Source organism: Stegodyphus dumicola, chromosome 2, assembly GCF_044657685.1.
Source record: "Stegodyphus dumicola isolate Sdum_Otavi_A_Nest chromosome 2, ASM4465768v1".
NCBI classification, from domain to species: Eukaryota; Metazoa; Arthropoda; class Arachnida; order Araneae; family Eresidae; genus Stegodyphus; species Stegodyphus dumicola.
The window spans coordinates 75,349,245-75,374,345 of NC_140769.1; the positions used below are offsets into that span (position 1 = coordinate 75,349,245).

Consider the following 25,101-nt stretch of genomic DNA (forward strand, 5'->3'; position numbering starts at 1 on the left):
TATACAATATATATGTGACCGGGTACAATAAAAGATTGAGTAGTTTAGTTATTTTTAAAAACTTCGAATCCATTCGTAAACCCACGGTGATACATCTAAAAGCTCATATTTATTTGAAGTATTCGTGTAGGATCATTCTCTCTTATTCCACATAAACTAAATTAGCTCCTACCCTGAACCTGGCGAATTCTCGCACAGGCGTGAATAACTACCACACAGAAGAAGAGTGAAAATAACCCTTTATTAATTCAAAATTAATTAACAGAAAAGCACGGTATTCGTGCGTTACAAAGGCACCGTCAAACTTGCGATGAAACTAAAAACGTAGAATATAATTCAAGTCAAAACTAAAATGAGTAGTGCTAGATAGCACTTAAGTTACGCCTAACAGGTGGACTCACAAAAGTCTAACAGGTGCGATGATAATTGACATTATTTTAGAAGGTTAGTGCGTATGGATTCAAATCATTATTACAAGGATCATCCGAATGAAACAGTAAATCTCACAGTTTTCGTATTTAGAACAGCGGCGTAGAAATATAGAATATCATAAAAGTATTTCATTGGTCACAAGTGAGGAATGCAATTAACTGTGAGGTCACATGTGAGGAATACCGTTGGCTGAAGTTGTTGTCGCTGAATAAAAAGGCAAAGAGAAGAGAGATAGTTGTGCTGTCTGACGTAACTGAAAATTCTAAAACCTCCATCGACCTTAATAGGATTTCTAACCTGGTAAATAAAGATTTAGGGGTTCTGGGGGTGTTAATGAATTTTATTTCCCAGCTATGGCTCATGATCGTACTCGTATTATACGCATACAACTGTGCATGCACACAGTTTTGACGATGGTTCCGCAAAAATTATCCACATGACTTTTCAGTTTGTGAAAAAGACTTCTCCGTGAGGCATTTCACATTTATAAAAAATTATCTTCATTAGTTATTAACATCAGTTCCAATCAAATTCCCCCCAGCGCTACGACCTTTCACACTTTGTTCCGCCCATTGATTTCCATATAAAGCGTTTGTCTCTCCCTTCCTTTGCAAACGTGTATATTTCCTCTCCTGGAGAAGAAAAACCTCAAACTGGTCACCCTAGAAATCGATAATGCTTTGTTTAATATTTACAGTAACAAAAAATCGAACCTTAATTTTATAAGCTCAATTCAATTTTAAAATGGCTCGCTGAAAAATCGAAAATTCTTTAAAGTGTCTGAGAAGAGGCTGGGAAACCTGGCCCTAAACATATCATTTCAAATTTCTGAAACAGGTGAAGAAAGAAACAAGAACGGACAGCAATAAGTTTCAGACGAATTAAATGCTAAAACCTTTCTAGAATCCATTAAAGACTTACTGGTGTTTACAACGACTGGTGTCACCGCAAAAATTAGATATTGCACAAGGTATTTAAAAGAAGCATAAACGTTTTTGGAAGGAATGTATTATATTATTTGATTACCGCAAGGCACACTAGGACACTAAGGAGCGATACCTTACAGAACTACTCGGAAACAGAAGCTGATCCATTTTCGAGTCATTTTAAATGAGGAAACACTTAAGAGATCTCATGCAACCAATTCGTTCAACTGCTGAGAATAGAAACTAAGCAAACAAGCAATAGCCACTTCAACAACGCTCTGTTGGTTCCGTTAAAAAATGTGAATTTAATAGATGATGTATTCTTGGGATTAAGCACACTAAAAGCTACTGACAACCCAAATGCAATGACCGATGACTTTATTCATAACAGTATTAGCACTCAACTGCATGTAACGTGTCAGCTAAGAAGGCTTATTCGGTCGTCAAAGGAACATTTAATGAGTGCCTAACTGAGTTCAGGAAAGCTAACCAGAGATTTCTGGAAATGAGTCGCTCGCGACACCTCGTATGGAGCGGAGGAAGAACAATACCTATCCCATATTTTTACAAAAGACATTTAATCGTGCATGTTTTATAACTATATTTCGCCATTTCTTTCCTGTATCCAAATAATAATTCATAATATATGCAGTATATATTTCTATCTTGCTTTGTTAAATGAATATATGCATATTTAAGGACAACGATAGATAATTTTAGGTATAATTTACGGAAAGTCAACTTGAAATTTCGATTACTTGATTCCCCCCCCACACTTTACTGTCGCTTTATGGATGATCAACAGCATACGGTTAGCATAATCACTTCCATTAAACAAAGTTGATTATAAAGCTTCGCGAATAAAAACATAACTATTACCTCTAAACCATTTAATAAAATAATTGAAATGTTTCCAGAACATAGGTTGCTTAATTAAGTAAATGTAAAAAAAATAACAATATGTTAAATCCGAGTAAATATCTCCATCATTCCACTTGAATTGTGAATGATTTTACATTGCCGAAATTCGACTTAACTTGCATAGATTAACATATAACAATCCTAATTCATTTTTTAAGCAACAAATCTAATAAATGTTCATAAAAGCATCAAAAGGACTATACACTATTTGTTTTTGCACATTTAAAGAATATAATTTCTCTAAAATAAGGATACCTTTAGAGCAAACTAGGACACATCGGATATGCTTACATCAGTTCATTTATTTGAGCTTCTATTTTCTGCTTATTCTCATGCAATTAGATCATAAATACTGCTCTTCGCTTACAGCAGGGCCATTATTCTAAATATCTGATTTTCAGTAAGCGTATAATGTCAGTTACATCTTGCTCTTTCAAGTAATTCCACCATTATAGTAGGAAAGATTTAATTATATATATAAAAAAAATCTGAAAGCTTTCAAAGTTTACATTATGCCCAAAGGGGCGTTTTCTTAACGTTTTGTGGGTTACCTTTATTTATTAAATATCACATTCTTCGCACTTAAACCATAAAATTCAATTCAACAACAATATCGCAAAATAACTTTAAAAAAAGCATATCTTTAGAATTTCCGATAGTCTCGCGCGCTGGAGATAAAAATGTTATTTTTTCGTACAGTGTTGCCATTCCTCGCTTTGAAATCGTTGACTTTTTTAATCAAAAATTCTTTAATGTCTGACAAAATGTGAAATGTGATAATAAAACAAATTCCAAATTAGGGCTTCCAGATGCCCGTATCCGGTGGAGAATTATGTTATTCCAAATTTAATGGCTTTAGGTACCGCTGTTTTGTCACAATGCGAAAAACATACATTCATTTATGCAGATTCTTTATTATTTAATTTCTTTAAATATAATAAAGAGCTGTAATATTTGGTGGTAACAGTTTGAAAAGAGAATCAAAGCAAAATGCGAAAACGAAATTAATATCTCTTCTTGGCTAACGCCCTTTTGGGCTAATACAGGGTGATTATAATTAAAGTTTAAGTTTCAAAACGCTATAAAAAAAGAACCACTGATGAAAATGATGTGAAATTTGAAAGGAATGTTATTGAAGAAGGCGGAAAGCGTATGGCAGAAGAAAAAATTTAGTTTCAAAAGGTAGCAACAGATGGCGCTGTAAGCGGCAGAATCACGACTAGAAACGAGAAATGATTCGTAAAACAACGGCTAAGGTGAAAGTTACACATTAAAACGCATTGACAAATTAGAATTGTTGAATAATTTTATTTGCATGACTGTACATATCACATCGAAAGGGACAAATCGGTTTCAAGACTTTTGCGGCGACATACCGCATAAGAACCATTCATCAAAGAAGTTCGGAACTGTCGCGAGACTGGCGCAAAACATGTTCAATATGGTGTCCACCGTTGTGTGCAACAAGTTGAAAGCGGCAAACAGCATGTTCCACAACGGATCGCAGTGTCTTCGGGGTGATGTTCAGAATGTCTTGCGAAATGCGTGCCTTTAATTCCGCTAAATTTGCAATTGGAGCACGGAACACAACATCCTTCAGATATCCCCACAGCCAGAAATTACACGGAGTAAGATCAGGCGATCGGGACGGCCAGGCTGTAGGGAAATGACGGCTGATAATTCGAGCATTTCAGAAATGGCGCCTCAGCAGCTGCTTCACGGGATGTGCAATGTGCGGAGGAGCGCCATCTTGCATAAAAATGATTTCATCCACACATCCACGCTGTTGCAGAGCTGAAATCACGTGGCTGCGCAAAAGAGACGCATACCTCTGACCAGTGACGGTTGCGGTAACAGGACCGGAAGCACCCGTCTGCTCGAAAAGATATGGTTGTAGGATGAATGATGCCGTAAAGATGAAATGGTACGGGGTGCGTTGCCAGTGGATTTTTCTGTTGCCCATATTCGACAATTCTGGGTGTTCACGTATCCTGTCAGATGGAAATGGGCTTCATCTGTCCACAAAATTTTCCACGGCCATTCATTATCCACTTCCATGCGAGCCAGGAATACTAACGCAAACGTCTCCCTAGCTGTCAGGTCAGACGGAAGCAACTCCTGCACATGGCCAATTTTGTACGGATAGCATTGCAGGATGTTTCGTACAATTTTCAGCACCGTGCTCGTAGGCCTGTCCAATGTTCGGGCAATTCCTCGTGCACTGCACGGTTGCACACCACCGGCCGACCCCTCCTGTAATGCTGTGGCCACTTCTTCAACTCCGTCGAATGCACTCGTTTTCTCCCTCTACCAGATTGCACATCAAACGAACCTGTCATTTCGAATTTTTGCATCATTTTCTTTAGACCTACGACACTCATTGGACCAACGCCTTCTTTTATACCCTTCAATGTCCTGAATTTTTGCAGAGCTACTCTTGAACAATCATCATTATTGTAATACAGCTTTACCAGCAGAGCGCGGTCCTGCAGTGAAACACCCATGGCGAACGTCTGAGACGTGAAATGAGGAATAGCCTGGCACCTGGCGGCTTTATAACACTGAAATTTAACTAACATTTTAATTTACGTCTTCTTCCGCTTGCAGCGCTATCTGTTGCTAACTTTTGAAACTAAATTTTTTCTTCTACCATACGCTTTCCGCCTTCTTCAATAATGTTCCTTTCAAATTTGACATCATTTTCATGAGTGGTTCTTTTTTTATAGCGTTTTGAAACTTAAACTTTAATTATAATCACCCTGTATTTATTAAATTAGCTTCGATTATTAATTTAAGCAAGTTACTGAAAGCACTGCAATCCATCTGACGCCATTCCAGTTTTGACGAAGAGCAATCCGAAAAATGGATAATTGTTGTATTAGCTGCATTCTTTAAGAGGTATTCAAAGTACACAGCGCCCGGTTTTCAACAAGAAGCGATAATGCATTCAAATCACATAAAGCTTTTATTACTCTTCTATAAAGTAAGTTCTATAAAATATTGAATCTTCTATAAAATAACGAATAATAATCTTTTCAATCTTTGCTCTCTTTTTAGGCCTTTGTTTAGGCATTAAATTGATAAAAATACTAATAAAATGAGTATAAAAGAAAATAATCATTAAAGGGAACTTTTATGTACGGAACGCAGACTTCATTTTTATAAATATATTCATATGCCTTTGACAATATTTTTCTTCCTTTTTTAGAATAAAAAAAAAATAAGAAATGGTGATATGCTTCGAAAACTAAATTTCTTATGCACTTGATTTTATAGCGTCTTCTTGAAAAACACTTAAAATAAATTGGATATTGATGAAAAGATGTAAGGGCAAATGGCAGGAGAAAAATTTTCTCATCTGAAATGTGAGTCTTTTTTTTTTTTTTTTTTTTTTTTTTAGATGAACCTCCTTTTAAATTATCTTCACTTTTCCTAAGTTAATTTTTTCGTCAATAATCTTAATCGAAAATGCTTTTTCGAAGAGAAAAGAATAACTAGTTTCCAAAATTGGCTAAAAATTTCGCAAAAGGAAGCTTAAAACTAAGTACTTGCATAAAAGTATTCTTATTCCCTTTCAATTTCCGAACAAAATTTACTATGGCAGCAAAAGAAAACGAAATTCTATTTTTGGAGCACTGAGGGGTTTAAGTAAAACAGTTAAGGTTCAAAATAAGGATTAGAAGTCTGTAAAAAGGCAGCAAATTCTCTGAAATTTTACTGAAACGCCTCTAGCCTATAAAGACTGAAATTTGTTTAACATGCTTTTTTATTTTGCAGTATTAGTAGTATACTTGAATAATTTATTATATTTAAACAATTTTCTTATGCTTAAATAATGTTTTCCGTAATTTATGAAAGATAATAAATAATATATATTTAAGTTTATTATCTTTTATAAATTACGCAAAAAATTGTTCAAGCATAATGTCTTTCATCATTCCTTCCAATTATTAATTGATTGCAATTGATTTTTAAATAATTGGTTTTCGAAACATTTTTATTATTTATTGTAAATAGACTTATTGAAGCTTTCTGGGTGAGACAGCTCCGATAAGTCTATTTAAGAATTATTTTAAAAATCAATTTGAAGAAAAATAATAATTGGAAAGAATGATTTATTGCCTAATTTAAAAATGATTTCCTAATAATCTATTGCCTTTCAAAATTATTTGTAAAGGAATCATAAAAGTTCGTAATCATAATTAACACTGATATGTAATTATAATAATTAATATACAAGTAATAATATAGTACGGCCTCAAAATAATCACTGACACTTTAATGATATTCTACAGTTTGCTCACAAGTACAGAATAAATCACGTAACTTACACCTCTTTACTAAAGAATTTTAATTCCCAAAATAGCTTAATAATGACTAATGGATCTGTTTTTCAAATATTTACAGATATGTAGATGATATCTTAACAATTAATAATTTTGAGAAAATCGAAGAAGCTAATATCTTTCCACCTTGCCTCAAACTTAAACAAACTTTCAATAAGATGATATAAATTAATTAGATTTGCAAATACTAGAATACTATATACGATTTATTCCGTATTAGATAACTTGATATTTTATGATAGCTTGATTAGGGAAGGCACATTTTATTCTGAATCATGACCGAAGAGGTGATAGAAATAGCAGACATACTGGTGACGTTATAACTAGAACTGACTGGAAGGAAAATGACAACTAGCTTGATGGTTAAAACATCCTTTTTATTTCCAATTTGGAGCAATCTTTGCAGACACATTTTTTTCTTAACTGGTAGAATACTAGGGGCGAATATAAAATATCAAAGAAAATCACTAACAAAATTTTGACAATAGACCTTCAAGTTTATGATTTAAAATATAAGAATCTGCACTGACGCCTGCAGTATTTCGCCTTTCGCAAACTTTTTCCCAGTCGCTATTCAGAACTGAAACAAAGAATTTACGAGACATAAATACTTCAGCTGCTTTGAGTGCATTTTTTTTCCGCTCGCTCTGCTTGAATAACCAAGGTCTCAAAAACTTTACAGACTTTCAAACTGGATCCTAAATGTAATTTACAGAATCATATTTTCTTCTAGCATTTCTAAATTATACCTTGAAGCCATTTATTGCTTTCTCACTAGGAATTGTAAATATTGTACTAAATTTTTCCTTTGATTTTTTTTTATAAAAAGGGAGGGGAAGACAGAATGCGGACAAGGCAATTGAAGTCATTATATCTCAAAATTTCTTTGTTTGAGTTTTGGATAGCAACTGGGCAAGATGTTTCGCATGCGGAATACTGCAGGCGTCAATGCAGATGCGAAGGAAGCTATATTTATATTTTAAATCAGAAATTTAAAAGTGTATTGCCAAAATTTTGTTAGTGATTGTATTTCATATTTTAGATTTTACATATTAACCCACCAATCATAATTTTTTAAAAATTGCGAAATATCGCAGGCGTTAATGCAGATGTGAAGGAGGTTGTACTTATATTTTTAATCAGAAATTTAAAGGTTTGTTGTCAAATTTTGTTAATAATTGTTTTTTGTAATTTATATTTTACATATACGTATATATTCATTATTACAGTATTTTTTCTAACTACTTCTTTTTTTTCCAGAGTAACTAAATACATCTGAATAGCAATTATAAGCTTTAGTTTAAAAGCATTCGTAAATTTTAATCTATACATATGAGAACCGTTCTTCTCTCCTGGTTCAAATAGACAGCTTAATAAAATTTGATTCTAAATATTCTAAAGTAGTTATAATAACTATTTTTATTAATCAAAAGTGGTAATGTATATAGAATACATAACTTAAAAAATTACAGATAATAATTTCATAGAAAACATCACAAAATTTAAAACAGAAAGTCCAAGTAACAGCAGAAATAAATATATACAAAAAAATGGAAAATAATAAGGAAAGACATACAGAAAATTGTGCAAAGCATTCAACAGCATATCTGTTGTTCCTAAACAAAGTACACCTTCCCTTCAATTTACTCGATAGGTAAAATAAAACTAATTACATTACAATACAAAAAACTGCACACTTAACATGTACATAGAAGAATCATTATAACATAAAAAAAGGAAAAAAAAATATTGTTCTTTTTACGTCAGAAATTTGCAAATTGAAATATAATTTGTAATACTTTGAAAATTAAAAATAATAAAATAATTTAAATACAAGAATAAAAAAAGTAAATTAGTAAGAATGCCTTATGTTTGTCTTTTTTCAATAAAACCCTCACTTAATAAATTACGCAAAATTCATACTTCGTACACTGCATCTGTAATCTAAATTAATATATCACACTCAGGTTAAAATTTTGGAAACAAGAGGTTTTTTTTTTTTCCTTATTTCTAAAACTATAAATGTGCTACAGAAAAGTCCTTTCATTCTGTTATTGCTGAAGAAAATTGAAAAAATTTAAATTTAAAAGTATTAAAGAAGAATGTTTCAAGGAAACAATAACTGTAAGATAAAAATTCGGGAAAAGTCTAAAAAATATATTTGTTAACATCATCAGAAACTCTCGATCCCTGAAATCTCTTAAGCTTGAATCGATATAGCTGAAGCAAATTAACAATATAGAAAGCATGAAGAACTTAAGAAGCTAAGAAATTTATTATTGTTTAAAATCAATAGTAACCACATTTTAGGTTTTCATATTTTCAATTAATTTTAGTAAATGATATCCTTTCTGAGTATCCAAGGAAGCGAATCTAATCCAAACAAGCATGTTTCTCATGCGCTTCTATACAGTCTGCATATTATAAAATACTTGAATGAACGAATGTTTTGCCTTTCCCTAAAAGTATCTGATGTAAATTGGAGGAGAGGTATAATTAACAAACTGAAATAAATACTTATTAAAGCTAAATGTACAGATCCTTGAGTTCTTGCAAAAAATATACATTTATAAACCCTGAGATTTGTGACTTCGATTTCAGGCATTAATAATTATATAATATGTAAATAAATTTACCCATTTCGTTCTCTATAATACAGAAGTATATAATGAAAATATAAATTTACACCTATATTTACAGAGTCTGTAAAATTCAAATTCCTATAACATTCTAATAATATTATAATACTGCTAAAAATTGACCGCACTATGAGTTCTGAATACAACTTCTCCAGAATATAATTATAGTATGTCATACCATTTTAATACATAACCGGTAAGATTGGTTTCACTTTATAGCTTTATCTAAAGTTCAGTAATCAATAAATGGCGATAATACTAATTCGGATGATAAAACACAATACATTTCAGTGAACGACTTGAAAGACACATACGACACGATTACTGAATATACAGGCTTTTCTTAAAAAACAGTTAATCTCATTAAAAATTGTACACAACATAACTAAAACGTTTCAGTTTGTTGTCCCCTTGTCTTATTAATAAAATTGCTTATAATTTTTACACATGTAAATTTTATATTGTATAAGCTGAGCAAACAATTGTTAATACAAAAATTCAATGAAAGATAAAATACAAAAACTAAATTCGATAGCAGTTTCATATTGCCCATTTTATGTAAAATATTTTTAATATAACAAATAATGAAAATATAAAAAATGAACTATATCTGCTTGAAGCACTGTGAAATATTTTTGTCGAGGTATTTACGACTAGCTTACCGAGTATTTTTAACACAGACTATTTGTTTTCAATACAAAATACATTTAAAAGAATAATATAATATGTTTATGGAATAGCACATACAATTCCTTAACTTGTATGACAGTCACGAGATGTTTAAACGCATTAACCACTATTACAAACTTCAACAATACTAAGTAGATAAATGCATAAATTGATAAATTGTATCAAAAATATGATTAACTGCCATGATTACGAGAAATAAAACATATAAATATACATATACTATTCATTAGGAAATTTCATATACTTCTCATGTATTTCACATTTGCCCATTTTTAAATGTTTACAACATTCACTAGCATAATGCTATTCACACTGCATGCCTGGATATATAACTAGATTAAGTCAAGAACGTAGACAATAACGTATTATAAGTACTCAGCTCTCATCACAGATAAAACATATTTCTGAAATATATCAGTTTCTTTCATTTTCTAAACTTGACTCAATACAGGACTTCTTTTTAAGTATATCTAGTATCTTAATCTAGCTATATTTCCAGGCGCCAATAGTACATTCTTACTACTAAATCAGTACTGACATCTGAAAATTTAGAAACTAATGCTCCCGAATGAACAGTTATGTGCAATGCTAATCATTTACAGAAGAATGTGCATAACAGACTACCACCAGTCAAGGACAGAATATAATGCACGAAGCTTGTATCTCTCTCAGTTTTAAAGTGCACTTAAGTCTTTCTGGAGTTCAGTGAAAAACTGTGAAAGTTTTGTTAGAAAAGAAGCACTGAAGATGTGCCGCACATATCATTTTATGACAATATAGTGTCCATGAACACAGTACACATTTTTTTCACTCAAAACTGATCCTTAATACTCCTCGCAGGAAGAAGTAAATAAGAGTGTTTAGCCATAAATATGGAATTTTAAAGATGTGCATGAGTTGAAGACTTAATGGGTGCTTTAAGGAGGCATGGGACAAGGTGCAAGAAGATAATGTCTGGTAGCAGGTGTCATCAGAAGGGCCTTTACCAAGCACAGAAATAGGAGAGTGGACCAGACCAAGAGAGGCTCTGCAATGGCATATGGACTACCTGCACTCCTGGTCCCTGTCGAGGGGTACGAAGCCCGACTGAGATTCACTCTCGATTCTTGAGACCCGACAGAGAACTCAAGCCAAGACCCTACAGCAAAAAGCAACACAAAAGGAAAAAAATAAGTCACAAAACACTAAAAAAATAAATTTAATGTTTAAAACAAAAAAAACAAAAAAACAAAACAAAAAAAAAAAAAAAAACGCAAAAAACAAGGAGAAAAATCAAATAATCCTGAAGGAATGGGAAAGCAAGCAAGAAGGAATGAGAGCTTTTTTTTTTTCTTTTTTTTTTTGTGGGGGGGAGGGGCTTATTTTCCAAGGAACTTTTTTTTATCTAATGCTATCAAAAGCATTATTTTAATTTGGATGAGGGAAATGATTAATAAATAAATATATGAATAAAAGTTCAAAAGTAAATAAATAAATAACCGAAAAAAAATAGTTATAAAAAATAAATAAAGCAAATTAACAGACGCATGCAGACTACTATATACTACGAAAGAAAAAAAGAGAAAGCGATAAACAGCCCAGCGTTACGAAAAGAAGTTACTCTTTACACTCTATGGAAGCTATATGCGAAGGGTGATGTTTCAAATACCCTTGGATTAGGGAAATATACTTACTGTTCGAAAAATGTACAGCAAACAGAAGAAAAAAAATCACATAAAATTTAATAATTCGAATTAAATTTAAAAATATGTATGAAGGATGTAAAATGTGGCGTGAAATAAATTTAAATAGATAAACGCTTCATATTACAGACAAAGAATCTTTGAAAATTAATTCGTTTTAGCTTAAAATCGTAAATTTTAACAGCTGCATGAAATTTGAAATAACCAGTATATGAACAACAAGTGGAAAGAAACCACACCAGCGATGAAAGAAAATGAAATATTTGTACTGATGCCAGAGCTCGAAAACAAACTAATGAAGCGAGACCAGATAATTCCAGAAAACTTCGGCGTCATAATATTACATCATCCCTTTACTAAAATATAAGGTAGCTCAGGTCAGATGTAGTGCAGCATAAGTCTGGGACGTTTTGGCTTCCACACGAAAACTAGTTTCTCGAATAATCGTATTTCATATGCATACAGTCTTTCTTTCTTTCATATAATCCTTTGCATACTCTAACAAATAACGACACAGATCTTCGCCTTTGTGTCCGTCCAACACGTCCTTATATGTAATAGCTCATCCGGAAACATGGCAAGAGAATTTATTTTTAAATATTCATGGTATGAACATTTTAAATAGAAAGAACCTAGAACCTCAATAGTAATACGGTAACAATCCTAGAAGCTGGCCAATCCTATTAATCCTAGAAAATGGCTATCCAATACTAATAATGCAATTCTAGAAGCAGAAGCAGAATCCATTGAAGCAGAAGTATTTTGCTAATATTGACGGCTATAGAAATAAATTTTGAAACACAAGTGCACTCGCCTTCATGTGTTTCATAATTATCCCTGCATAAAGGATAACTGACAAAACATTTTAAAGAAAACACGATATTATCAGAGCTAACCAGCTACCGACACATTTTATGATATCGTAGTACTGGTCCTGGTACTGCTATTGGTTTCAAGGTTGACAGGAAGGCCGAAACGGTTCTGGCTCCATTGACTTCAGGACATTTAAGGGCCTTTAGATATTCCTATGGTACTAAAACTTTTTCAACTTGCGCCAAATGTAAAAACCATGAAGCTACTGCGCATCATGTATTTAGTTGTGTTGCCTTGGTGCTTAAAGATCTGCTGAAGAGACCTAATTTCTTGTTGGAAGTTACGAAGGCGAATAAACTCATTTGATTCAGATCAGAGGGATTTGTAAGAAGACATGATATTATTGATATTATAAGATATAACATTATTGCTATTATTGAAGAATTTTTTTACTTTGATTTTTCAAATATCTTTATAGCTTGCCGTAATGAAAAAAACTTAATCGCATTTTCATTCAATTCCAGAAAATGAGATTTCATTACACTGAAATGTATAGCTACCGTATATTATTCTATTTATAGCTTTTGGAAGTACATTTGAAGGGCAAATCTACTAAACGAAAAACAATTAAACATTTAAAATTCTGGTTGCTGATGCTCCATTTATATTATAATTCATTTCATGGAAAGAAATCTTTTACATCATGTTCAGTTTGATTGATCCCAAAAGGTGGCTGTTTTATTGTTTTAGATATGATTCATAGATATGGACTTATAGCTGCGAAGTTTTTGCTGATGCTCCATTTATATTATAATTCATTTCATGGAAAGAAATCTTTTACATCATGTTCAGTTTGATTGATCCCAAAAGGTGGCTGTTTTATTGTTTTAGATATGATTCATAGATATGGACTTATAGCTGCGAAGTTTTTGCTGATGCTCCATTTATATTATAATTCATTTCATGGAAAGAAATCTTTTACATCATGTTCAGTTTGATTGATCCCAAAAGGTGGCTGTTTTATTGTTTTAGATATGATTCATAGATATGGACTTATAGCTGCGAAGTTTTTGCTGATGCTCCATTTATATTATAATTCATTTCATGGAAAGAAATCTTTTACATCATGTTCAGTTTGATTGATCCCAAAAGGTGGCTGTTTTATTGTTTTAGATATGATTCATAGATATGGACTTATAGCTGCGAAGTTTTTGCTGATGCTCCATTTATATTATAATTCATTTCATGGAAAGCTTTTACATCATGTTCAGTTTGATTGATCCCAAAAGGTGGCTGTTTTATTGTTTTAGATATGATTCATAGATATGGACTTATAGCTGCGAAGTTTTTGCTGATGCTCCATTTATATTATAATTCATTTCATGGAAAGAAATCTTTTACATCATGTTCAGTTTGATTGATCCCAAAAGGTGGCTGTTTTATTGTTTTAGATATGATTCATAGATATGGACTTATAGCTGCGAAGTTTTTGCTGATGCTCCATTTATATTATAATTCATTTCATGGAAAGCTTTTACATCATGTTCAGTTTGATTGATCCCAAAAGGTGGCTGTTTTATTGTTTTAGATATGATTCATAGATATGGACTTATAGCTGCGAAGTTTTTGCTGATGCTCCATTTATATTATAATTCATTTCATGGAAAGAAATCTTTTACATCATGTTCAGTTTGATTGATCCCAAAAGGTGGCTGTTTTATTGTTTTAGATATGATTCATAGATATGGACTTATAGCTGCGAAGTTTTTGCTGATGCTCCATTTATATTATAATTCATTTCATGGAAAGAAATCTTTTACATCATGTTCAGTTTGATTGATCCCAAAAGGTGGCTGTTTTATTGTTTTAGATATGATTCATAGATATGGACTTATAGCTGCGAAGTTTTTGCTGATGCTCCATTTATATTATAATTCATTTCATGGAAAGAAATCTTTTACATCATGTTCAGTTTGATTGATCCCAAAAGGTGGCTGTTTTATTGTTTTAGATATGATTCATAGATATGGACTTATAGCTGCGAAGTTTTTGCTGATGCTCCATTTATATTATAATTCATTTCATGGAAAGAAATCTTTTACATCATGTTCAGTTTGATTGATCCCAAAAGGTGGCTGTTTTATTGTTTTAGATATGATTCATAGATATGGACTTATAGCTGCGAAGTTTTTGCTGATGCTCCATTTATATTATAATTCATTTCATGGAAAGAAATCTTTTACATCATGTTCAGTTTGATTGATCCCAAAAGGTGGCTGTTTTATTGTTTTAGATATGATTCATAGATATGGACTTATAGCTGCGAAGTTTTTGCTGATGCTCCATTTATATTATAATTCATTTCATGGAAAGCTTTTACATCATGTTCAGTTTGATTGATCCCAAAAGGTGTCTGTTTTATTGTTTTAGATATGATTCATAGATATGGACTTATAGCTGCGAAGTTTTTGCTGATGCTCCATTTATATTATAATTCATTTCATGGAAAGAAATCTTTTACATCATGTTCAGTTTGATTGATCCCAAAAGGTGGCTGTTTTATTGTTTTAGATATGATTCATAGATATGGACTTATAGCTGCGAAGTTTTTACTGATGCTCCATTTATATTATAATTCATTTCATGGAAAGAAATCTTTTACATCATGTTCAGTTTGATTGATCCCAAAAGGTGGCTGTTTTATTGTTTTAGATATGATTCATAGATATGGACTTATAGCTGCGAAGTTTTTGCTGATGCTCCATTTATATTATAATTCATTTCATGGAAAGAAATCTTTTACATCATGTTCAATTTGATTGATCCCAAAAGGTGGCTGTTTTATTGTTTTAGATATGATTCATAGATATGGACTTATAGCTGCGAAGTTTTTGCTGATGCTCCATTTATATTATAATTCATTTCATGGAAAGAAATCTTTTACATCATGTTCAGTTTGATTGATCCCAAAAGGTGGCTGTTTTATTGTTTTAGATATGATTCATAGATATGGACTTATAGCTGCGAAGTTTTTGCTGATGCTCCATTTATATTATAATTCATTTCATGGAAAGAAATCTTTTACATCATGTTCAATTTGATTGATCCCAAAAGGTGGCTGTTTTATTGTTTTAGATATGATTCATAGATATGGACTTATAGCTGCGAAGTTTTTACTGATGCTCCATTTATATTATAATTCATTTCATGGAAAGAAATCTTTTACATCATGTTCAGTTTGATTGATCCCAAAAGGTGGCTGTTTTATTGTTTTAGATATGATTCATAGATATGGACTTATAGCTGCGAAGTTTTTGCTGATGCTCCATTTATATTATAATTCATTTCATGGAAAGAAATCTTTTACATCATGTTCAGTTTGATTGATCCCAAAAGGTGGCTGTTTTATTGTTTTAGATATGATTCATAGATATGGACTTATAGCTGCGAAGTTTTCATAGAAAACTACAGAGTTTTGTGGAAACGGTTTCAACACAGTGAGAAAGTTTTGAAAAGATATGCAACATTTTGTTTTATCCCATTCTTAGAGAAAAGTTCAAGTTAAATATTTGCCATGTTTTAACGTGTTATAAGCAAAAGGTTCCTTATAGGCATGCGTAAGATTCACAAGTTATTCAGGAATGAGATAATTTCGAAATATTTCTCAGATTTATTCTAAATATCTTGAATTAAACAATTAGCGACAAATCAAAAGATGCTCTTTGGGTTATTAACGATACAACACTTGTTAAAATGGCGTCATTTATTGAATTTGCAATTCTCACTATAAAAACATTAATTATGCATATCATAGTGAATATTACACTTAAAGATATTCAAATTTTCGTACTGAACTTATTAAAGCGTAAAGAATATTTCAATAAATTAAATATATACTGTACACAGATATACTTCATACATTCAGTGTTGAAACTTTTTCTTTAAAGTTTCTTACCTCATTCCGTGAAAGAATTAGACTATTTGGTAATGATAAATATACTAGACAGTAGGGACTAGGGATACTAGTTTAAAGGGAAGCATTTTTTCGCGGAGGCCATTTTAAGGGTAATTTTTCCCATTGTGTGAGAATCTAATTCATTATCAGTCGTTACACAACTGGGAAAACTGCGAAATTACCTCGGATAGTTCGGGTTCTAGTCAATCTGATATACACTCGGCCACCGCTGGTCTGCTCATTTTGAGAAACGTAATTAAAAGTAAATATTAGGATTGATATTTGAAGAACTATACTAAAGACCATATCTATTCGCTTTACAAACAATATGTACATAACATTCATACGATATCATGATCTAAATGTTTCTTCACTCAATAATATTTTACTACCTTATTTTTGAAAATTGGTGTAATATGACTAACCATCGACATTCAAAACCTTGACTGCTCTGTTTAGCTTGAAATAAGAGTTGTAGCTAAGTCCTTCATTTAACTTCTAATTTGTATAACAGTGTAAATCTTAGTATAATTAACAAGTTAAAAAGTGCTTTCTCCCTCCTTTCCGCATGCCTTCGTGGTGTAATTGGAAGTGTACTCGAAGCGTATTCGACAGGTCCAGAGTTCGAGTCCCGGCGAGGGCACTTCACATTTTTCACGCCTCCTGCTTCAAAAACACCTAATGACTCTACAAAGTCAATAATTTTTTCTCAATAATACTTTAAGGTTTTTAAATAAAGGAAAAGTTTGACAACACTAACGTCATTACGACTATTAATAAAAGATGTTTTTAATGCCGTACGTCATGTGCTTTAGTACCAAAACATGTGTCTAATTCCCAACTGTACAAATAATAAAAATTCATAATTATAATAAGCAACATACAAAATAGAATTCCTTATACGTTTTTCATTTCTTAAATCTTGTATTATCGGTATAGAATATGTTTTATTAGACAGCAAGAGCGTATACTTTTTTCCGAAGTTTCTAGTAAGCCAATTTCTATTCATAATATTTTCCGTCACCATGATTTCCGTTTTAATTTGTATATAATATAAATATAAAATAGAATTTTTCTTTTAAAAAAAAATTCAGGATTTTTAATGCACTTGTCAGACTATTATAGGATACGGCATTTAACACTATTCAGGTGTAAAGAGAAGTGCTGTATAAGGAAGACTCCAATCTCTTTCAAAATGTATAGTTTTATTTAAAATAAATATAAATCTGAAACTTAATTTTGCTTAGCTTTTAAAAAATAAGGCTACAACTTTTCTATTCATTTAATTTCACTAATTTATATTTTAAACATTTATTTATGTTATTTACCTATTTCTTTTTTTTTCCAGCGAAAGAACTGAAAAGGACTAAAAGACACAGCGAGCACATAACATTTTCCTTAAAGAAGTAATACTGCAAAATTTTTCTGTGCAATTTTTCAGGAATAAATTTAGTGAATCAGATCCTGCATGGTTTATTGGAATAGATTACTGAGGCTACGGAAAAATACACGAGGGTGATCTACCAACGGAAACGAAAGACTTGGGGAGGGCTTTCTGAGGGTTTATTTGTTTGTTGAGATTATAGCAAAGCACACGGCAACTATTCTCGTAGAGTAAAGGATGCCTTCGTGGAGGACGTATCGACGTTACCCGTGAGAAAATTCTCATGTAGCCAACCTTTATTGATAAAGACAAACTTAGATTTAAAATTTACACAGTTCCATATATGTTTATAATTGCACATTTTAACATGTTAAACACTTCCTCATCCAGTTATCGCACATCTCCCATCGCCCAGGATTATTTTATCTAACTATGAAAGGATCTGCAAACAATTCTAGTAATAAACGTATTTTATAGTGATAACATACAAAGCAGCATAAAAAATGTCCTAATGAATCTGCAGAAAACAGTTAATTAAAGTCTTAGTCTCTTATTTCAGAGTAAACAAAAGATTAGTTCGTACGGATGTTACCATATGTGCTTTATGGTATCATAATGCATGCATGTTGAGAACTGCAAAGCATTAGTTACCAGAATTATAATTATAAAGCATGATTTCTGACTTCTTCTGAGGCCAAAACGCAGGGATCGATCACATTCAGATGTCCACTAGCAGCCGACCGGTAAAGTCACTGAACATTGGTAGTTCCGATCTGGGTTCGGTTCCAGGCGAACGGGTTAGCTGCACGGGTATTTTCGTGGTTTTGTGTATACAAGCCAGTTTCTTTTAGAAATTCATCCCTCGCCTTAGGCAGACAGCCCTAGTGTGATTTAGTTACGGCTCTGGCTCGGCTCTAGTGTGCTAAGCTAGACAGCCCTAGTGTACAGCAAAGCCCTAGTGTGCTTTGCCGTAATCTCAATAAACCAAACCAATGACATTCAGAATTTACCTAGGAATATCATTCAAATCTGAGTCGACTGTGCGCCGAGATTATCAAAACGTTAGAAAGACCTTATCATCAAAACTTATGGTGTCTGAAGAGTATAAATTTGGCGAAAGCACAGAAAGCTCTCAATCCGACCTGCTTAAGCAGAGATGCTTGACTTAGTTGATCGTAAAAATTCACTCTGAAAGGAAATCAAGTCTTCAGTTCCAACAGCGTTAGAAAGAAAAACGAATCGTTGCTAATGATGCTATAAACATGAATGCGACTACTAAATATACAGTGAAAGATATTACTGTTTAACTAAAATTACAAATACAGAGTGACCCATTGGTTGCCAGGCTTTCGGCAAATATGCTTTATTTTATATAATATATGTAAATTAATGATCATATTATTACGCTCTTCATATATTCCTGAGTAATAAAAATTCCGAATTAAACCTGCTTATTCGTATTATTTTTTTATATAATTTAAAATTTTAAGAACTCGAAAAATTGATAATATAAATTTTCTTGAGCACGTGCATTATGTTTCACGTAAATATAATGCCGCATTTACGACAGTTTTAGCCTTATAAAACAATAATTCTAAATTGAATTATCGTGTTGAAAGATTTAATTTCACACATGTAAATTAGATTAACCAAACCAAACCTGTTTTATGCAGATCCTACTTGGGATACTGCACTGAAATCGGACAGACAGGAAATTGACGTTTTCCATAATAAAGTGCTTAGAAGCACAAATTCACAAGGACTTCAATACGTGAAGTTACATGACTATTTCACACAAGGTTTTCAGAAAAATTTCAGAATCACAGTATCCAGCAGTTTTTGAATTAGAGGAACACGATCCGAGCATACAAAATGATATTCCAAAGGCCTCACATTATTTACCAAAATGTTGGATGAGGATTTTTTTTAAACCTTAAGCAGCTTTCTGCTTTACATATTTTGATCGCAGCTTCGTACTTTGTGTTAATATTTGCATATTTACTCAAGATTATTTCTACAGGCAAGAATTATTTCATAATTACTTGGTATTCTTTTATGTATCCTATACACATTTTGTCCTGGTAGTCAGGAACATGTTTAGTTACTTTATTGCAACATGCATCATTACTATTTTGATTTTATGTGCCTATGTTATATTGATCTAATGCAACTTGTATATCTCATAGCCTCGTTTCACGGAGCACATCAGCAGGCAAACGGGACTTGCAGTTGAAATTAGACGAAAACGCAGCAGCAATATCTGGAGTCAACACCTTAGAGAGTAACCACATGTGAATTTCTCCTCTCGTCTGTGGCTATTTTATTCACGGATGGCAATGTGATTTTTCAACCGTTATTTTAATTTTATGTACAATTCGTATTGTGTACCAAATATTACGTTAATCTTAGAGAACATAATGATAATTATCGGTAAAATCTCTTTAGAGCTGCAAGCCAGCTAGCTATACGAAGAAGATCCAAGATCCCATTTTTCAAGCAAATTTTTGCTCTTGAAGAAGATTTGTGTCTGATCGCTCTCGAAATCGATAAAGTTTCATTTAAAATTTAAGCCAGTTTATGATCTCTTTTTATTAGCGCTGGGGCCATAGTCTGTAACTTCACTTGCGACTTTCTGGCAATAGCAGAGGCACTTGACATAATAGATATCTTCCCATATCTGGGCAAGCAAAAGGATTCATTGGCTTCTGTGACTCAAAGACAGTTCTACAGGCAATCCTAGATGGAAGCTCCCTGATCACCAACGGGATCCACTTTCGTCTAAATGAGGTTCAAAAGTTAGATAAGGTCTGCATTCTTCAATGGTTAAATTGAAGTCAACATCACAGGTAACTAGAACGCAGATAAGCAGACAAAACATGTAAGGATCTTAAGTTTTACTAACGTTTATTTTATTTTAAATCTTTACTATCATTTCTTATTTTCTACTTCCGGCCAGAATTATAAGCGTGAAGGATTTTATGCAAAGTTGTCTGGCGAACGCCAAGTATTTAAGTGTGGCCTTTTTGCCAAGCAGGAGAGAGGAAGCAGTGAGTTCGAAGCAGGCCGCTTACCTTAGAAGTTACGCAGTTGCTATTTGCCTTCCAGGCCAGAGGTTTTAATCCTCTTGATAAATTAAACGTATTGTAGTGTTCACAGTCTCTGTGCTACATACGCTTCCTGTTATTATAAGGCCAATCTTATTCTAAAGTTAAATTAGAGTTTAGTTTATTTTTATACCTTTTACGTTAGACCCCGAGTGGAGGGTCATTGTATTCCGAAGTACGGAAGTCATTGTATATAAAGAAAAATAAAGGGGCTTGTATACCCTTCGTCTGTATCCTGTCTACTTACTACAATTAGTGAACATAGCTTTAGTAAGCTCTCTGTTCCTAGTCAGGTCATTGTATGTTTCCGAAGAAGGTTAGAAGAAACATTGAACCTGATAGTGGCGCCCGACGAAGAATAACCATGGCCGAATTTCAAGAAGAACCTGTGCTGCCTGCAGAAACGGCTCAGAATCCAGAAATGCCAGCTGCCGCTCTGGAAGGATTTGGGTACATCGTCCAGACCATGCGCGCTTCGATGAAACCAGAAGCAACGTTTAATGGAAACTCACAAGTAACCAGTTTTTTGGAAAAATTGGATGACCACTTCATGCTCTACCCCGTGCACGAGTTTCAAAAAGTTACCTTAGCTACCAGCGCTTTGAGGGGCCAAGCGCTTAACTGGTTCAAATGTATCGGCAGAAGTCTCTTGGGTCAAGCAGGAAGTCCCACCTATACTTACGAAAATTTCAACACTGCCCTACTAAAAGCCTTCCCTGTTGTAAGGGATCGTGCGAAATTAGAAACAGAACTTTTCAGTATATATCAACAAAGAATGGAAAACCTCTCGAGCTTTATTTTAAGAAAAATTCACGTTTTCAAGCTCTTGTATGGAAACCGTCCGGATCCTGAAATAATTCAAGTGATTTTGCCGAGGTTACTACCCCAAGTGCAAGACTTTATTGAATTACGAAATCCGACTACACTGGAAAAGTTATTTGAGCTAGCAATGCAGTTTGAAAGTAGAAGAACGGCGGACGTCGAAAGAAGACGCCAATATCAACAGCGAAACCAATTTGGTACGCCAAGACTACAGCAAACTCAAGCACATGGCTACGGAGAAAAAGCGAATCAGTGGGCAAGGAAACCCGAGCATTCAAAAACAGCCGGCGAACGTCGACAGTTCAATAGCAACCCAGGAAAAAAGTGTCAAGGCCAGTGGAGAAAGAAGGAAAGCACCGAAAGGAAAAATAATTTAAACTAAAACGGATTTCTGCTGACGAGAGGGTGCGGAAATCTGAAGGCCACGAAAACCCCTCTTCCTACAAGTTAAATACAGTAATGGTGAAAAATTTAACTCTTCCGAAGATTGAAGTCTTGGTAAATAATATCCCGGCCACCGCACTCCTGGATACCGGCGCGCAGTGTTCCTGTGTGGCAGAAGTCTTTTTTAGAAAGTATTTTCGCAAATACCGCATATATAATGCGGATAATACAACAGTATTAGCGGCGCAAGGAGAACAATGTAAGTGCGTAGGTAAAGTACCTTTGTACATCCGTATCAAGGACGAACAAGTAAAGGTGATGTTTTTTATAGTAAAGAATTTGCAAGCAAATTTAATCCTAGGAATAGACTTTCTTTCAGACGCACAAGCTACACTGGATTTTAATGCAGCGTCCCTTAAGCTGACGATGAAACCAGTGCGTGTAGAAAAGGTTGAACCGCCAAGGTTAAATCTTGACCACCTGCCTAATGACGAGCAAGATAGAATCCGACAAGTCGTAAGTGAATTTGCTTCCTTATTTAGTGATATTCCAGGATTTACTCAGGTTACTAACCATAGTATTGACACCGGAGATGCATTGCCGGTTCGTCAAAAACCATACCGGTATGATAAGAATAAGGAAAAAATTATAGAATGGCATATTACCGATATGCTACGTAAAAAGATCATAACGCCTATCTCAAGTAGTTATGCTAGTCCGGTGGTTTTATGTAAGAAAAATAATGATTATCCTTTGGAGCATCCAAAAAGGTGGAGATTCGCTATTGATTACCGTAAATTAAATTCCATAACGAAATATCCGGTATATCCGTTACCGATCATAGAAGAAATTTTAAGGAACATAAAATCAACCAAATTTATGACGACTTTAGACTTAACGAATGGTTATTTTCAAATAGGGGTCAGGCCTGAGGACGTGCCTAAGACTGCTTTTATAACCAAGTCTGGCACTTATGCATTTTTGCGTATGCCGTTTGGCCTTTCAGGCGCCCCAGCAACATTTCAGCGATGCATGGACATTGTGTTAAGACCTGTTCTTGGAAAGTCCACATTTATCTATTTAGACGATATCATTATTACTAGTGATAATCTCGACCAACATATACAGGATTTAAGACAGGTGTTTTCTTTATTAAATGAGGCCGGTCTAAAAGTTAATGTCGAAAAGTGCAAATTTGCAGCCCCTGAATTAAAATATTTAGGTTACAAAATATCGCAAGAAGGGATCGAGACAGATGAATCAAAAATAATCGCTGTACAAAAGTATCCGACTCCAAACACGGCAAAGAAGCTCTCTTCTTTTCTAGGACTTTGTTCATATTATAGGTCCTTTATAAAAGATTTTGCGGCTATCGCTGAGCCATTGTTAAAATTAAAAAGGAAAAAGGCAAGATTCTCGTGGACGGCTGAAGCCAATAGTGCTTTCGAAAAATTAAAACAAGCATTAACGCAAGCCCCTGTGTTGAAATTTCCTGAAAAGGATGAAAATTTAGAAATTTCAGCGGATGCTTCGGATTATGCGGTAGGAGCGGTACTTTCGCAAAATCAGCAGCCCGTGGCATTTTTTAGCCGAACTTTAAATCAAACACAAAGAAACTATTCCGCGACCGAGACAGAGGCACTTGCAGTTCTGTTAGCAGTGCAAAAGTTCCGAGTCTATTTTGGAAAGGCGCCGATAACAGTATATTCTGATCATGCGGCGGTAACTAGATTGTACTCAGGGAAAAATTTATCCCCAAGGTTAATAAGATGGGCACTCAAGCTGCAAGAATATAATCTGGTAATCAAGCATACCCCCGGAAAGGAAAATATCGTAGCAGATGCCCTATCACGAATTAAATTAGACGAACAGCGTAATACCGTAAAAGTTGCAATGCTGACAGCGTGTACAATAAATTCCCGAGAAACTGTAATAACCGAACTGGGTAAGGATCCTGAGTTTGGAAGTATTTATGAGTATTTGAAGGATCCTGAAAATTTTAGCCACCAAGATATTGTGGCGATAAGAAATAGGGCGGCCCATTACGAACTAATAGATGGTCTATTATTCTACACAAAAACTACGAATTCCAACAACGAATTTCGACCTGTTATCCCAGCTAGTCTTAGATTAAATATCCTGCAAGAGCTCCATGACAGCCCTTTAGCTTCTCATGCTGGTATTCGAAAAACTATCCAACGCGTACGCGAGGCAGTCTACTTTCCTGAACTGCAAAAGTTAACAAGGGCGTATGTCCAGTCCTGCCCAACATGTCAAGCCGTTAATTATATTAATTTCCGCCCGGCCAGGTTTCTAAATAGTATTAAATCCGAATTTCCAAATGAAATAATCGGCATCGATTTATTGGGCCCTTTCCCAAAAAGTCAGTTAAACAAAAGTCGCTATCTCCTTGTTATGGTTGATCATTTTAGTAAATGGACCGAAATTGTTCCCTTAAAACGAGCCTCCGCGAAATTAGTTACTGATTCTATTTTAAATAAATATATTTTAAAATACGGGGCGCCCCTAAAAGTTATATCGGATAATGGTCCTCAATTTGTAAGTAATATATTTGAAGACATGTGCCAAAAACTGGGCATACGTCATTTAAAAATGGTCCCGTATCGGCCGCAATCAAATATAGCGGAACGGGTCAACAGAAATATAGTGAAAATTATCCGTAGTTATGTTAAAAATTTTCATAAAAGCTGGGATAACTATGTCAATGAATTTGCTTTCGCCCTTAGGACCGCAAAACATGATACAAGGGGCAAAACTCCTGCTGAGTTATTTCTAGGCAGAAAGGTTATAACACCGTTAGATAAACTATTTTATGTGCAACAAAGAGCCCCAGAATTTAAAATGGGTGATATAGAAAAACTAATAAAAGAAGCAAAAAAGAATACGGAAGTAGCACAAAGAAAACAGAAGTTATACTATGATCTGAAACGACGGGGAGTAACTTATAAAGTAGGGGATGAAGTTTTAAAAATCAAGCATTCA

The 25,101-nt window shown here is 33.6% G+C and overlaps 1 protein-coding gene across 3 annotated transcripts in view; it reads right to left on the bottom strand.

The window, feature by feature from the left end:
• LOC118185709 (proprotein convertase subtilisin/kexin type 4-like) overlaps positions 1-25,101 on the bottom strand; it is a 553,482-nt gene that overhangs the window by 17,618 nt on the left and 510,763 nt on the right. For 2 of the 3 annotated variants that reach the window (XM_085810774.1, XM_085810776.1), the window contains exon 15: positions 11,003-11,092. The exons of the other annotated variant lie outside the window; for it this stretch is intronic. In XM_085810774.1, coding sequence (XP_085666900.1) covers positions 11,003-11,092 — 90 coding nt within the window. The remainder of the gene's footprint in view (positions 1-11,002; positions 11,093-25,101) is intronic. 3 annotated transcript variants of the gene reach the window in all.